At 39.3% G+C, this 1,805-nt stretch overlaps 1 protein-coding gene across 3 annotated transcripts in view; it reads left to right on the forward strand.

The window, feature by feature from the left end:
• The first annotated feature begins 596 nt into the window (after nt 1–596).
• LOC102204819 (cystine/glutamate transporter-like) overlaps nt 597–1,805 on the forward strand; it is a 9,457-nt gene continuing 8,248 nt past the window's right edge. For all 3 annotated transcript variants that reach the window (XM_005747381.1, XM_005747382.1, XM_005747383.1), the window contains exon 1: nt 597–660. In XM_005747381.1, coding sequence (XP_005747438.1) covers nt 602–660 — 59 coding nt within the window. In that variant the 5' untranslated portion in view covers nt 597–601. The remainder of the gene's footprint in view (nt 661–1,805) is intronic.

The following is a 1,805-nucleotide window of genomic DNA, read 5'->3' on the forward strand; positions in this document are numbered from 1 at the left end:
TCCCGCGCAGTCAGGGCCTTACAAAGGTCTACTGCACAATAGGAATTCCCCAGTTGGATTAACTAGACAGTCCTTGGACACACACAGAAAGAGTGGAGGAGAAAAATGCCGGACCACCCCTGTTTTCAGTTCATGCTGAGCCACCATGCCTGACTCACATTCACACTTTAAACACTCACTGAATGCAGTATGATAAAGGCATGGGTCAAACGATTCAGAACGGCATTCCGGCACTTTTTGTTAAATCTTATAAGACGTTTAATACAAAATAATGTAAAGTCAATCTTGTTTTTCATGTAGTCCACCCTGGCCCTTCCAGTGGATGCCATGGAAGCAGCTAAGTCACCACATGTTGTCACCCGCACACGTCCTCAGAGTGGTGTCGATGCAAAGAAGATGCAGGGACAAGATGTTTCTTGAAGTGGCGTCTAATTTCAAATGCAACATTTCAAATAGCTCAACGAATATCACCAAAGAAACAAACTGTTCTGTAACATTTGCAACATACTGCGTCTGCGAGCTACCGTTATCTGCAGTTGCTGTTGTCGCAGTTTCCTGGAAGAAAAAGAAAAGTGAGTGTGAGATAAGTTCACACATAGAGATGGAGAAAGACAAAAGAGAAAGAGGTCAGGAGAGGAAGATGGGAGAGTCTCTTCAAAGGTAAGGACCAGAAATTTAAAGCTTAAATGTGAACAACAATGAATGCTATTATATATGTCAGTTTAGCCATTAAAATGAAATTTAAATAATATAATGGATCAAAGTAGGCATCCAGATACCTTTAACTATGGCTGACTTACAAGACCGGTTCCTAGAAATAGTAATCGTGAGTAATTTTAATTTTAATTTAAGCTACTGATGTTCTTTCCAAATTCCACCTTTTACTAGCATTATACTGGTTTGACTCATTCCTCAAATCCCACTTTAACCACTGGATGAAGCACAGAAAAGGCTGACATCATCTGCTAGCCATAGTTTCAAGCCTAGGATCTGAAAAAAGAAAAAACAGAACAATGTTTCTCTAAAAGAGATTAAAAGCGTTTCCTTAATTAAAAATTGGATTTATTAATGGAAAGAAAAAGAAAGGGTGTTGATCCTACCTCGCAAACAATAATTTGATCAAAGAAAATTTACGTATAGCTCACATGACCTTGTGGACACAGACGTCTTTGTTTGATGATGAAGACAATGAAAAGTGGTTGAAATATCTGTAAGACTCAAAAACGTGGGCAAAGATGCAAATACATACTCTTTATTCATTATCATGCTCACTCGTCTTGATGTTTTGTTTTTTATGTGATCCATAAACAGTGTGAACAGCACATACAGTCCCGTGAAAAAGAAAGTTTTTACTGGGCTGTGTGAAATCCTGTGAAAAACTGAGTAGCCTACACCCGATCATTCAGTTCAACCATCTTTAGCAGCAATAATTTGAAGTAATCATTTTTTCTCTGACTTTATCAGTCTCTTACATTATGGAGGAATTTCGGCCCATTCTTCCTTACATCATTGGGCTTCAGTTCTTTGAGATTTGGAGGTGTTCATTAATCCGCAGCTGTCTTTGGAGTGTTGCAGCACTATTTGTTTTTCAGCAATTCTGTTGTAGACTTGCTCATGTCCTTGAGATTGCTGTTCCACTAACCCAATTTCAATCAAGATGTAGCTGTTGGACAGATGGGCTCACTTTGACTCTAGAATACTTTGGTATTGACTGCAAGGTGCCCAAGTCCTCTGGTAAAATTGGATGTCTCGAGAACGGTCTCGAGACCACTTTTATGTGGTCTTGGTCTTGTCTTGGTCTCGAC

Source organism: Pundamilia nyererei, unplaced genomic scaffold (assembly GCF_000239375.1).
Source record: "Pundamilia nyererei isolate P.nyererei 1_Seehausen unplaced genomic scaffold, PunNye1.0 scaffold00196, whole genome shotgun sequence".
NCBI classification, from domain to species: domain Eukaryota; kingdom Metazoa; phylum Chordata; class Actinopteri; order Cichliformes; family Cichlidae; genus Pundamilia; species Pundamilia nyererei.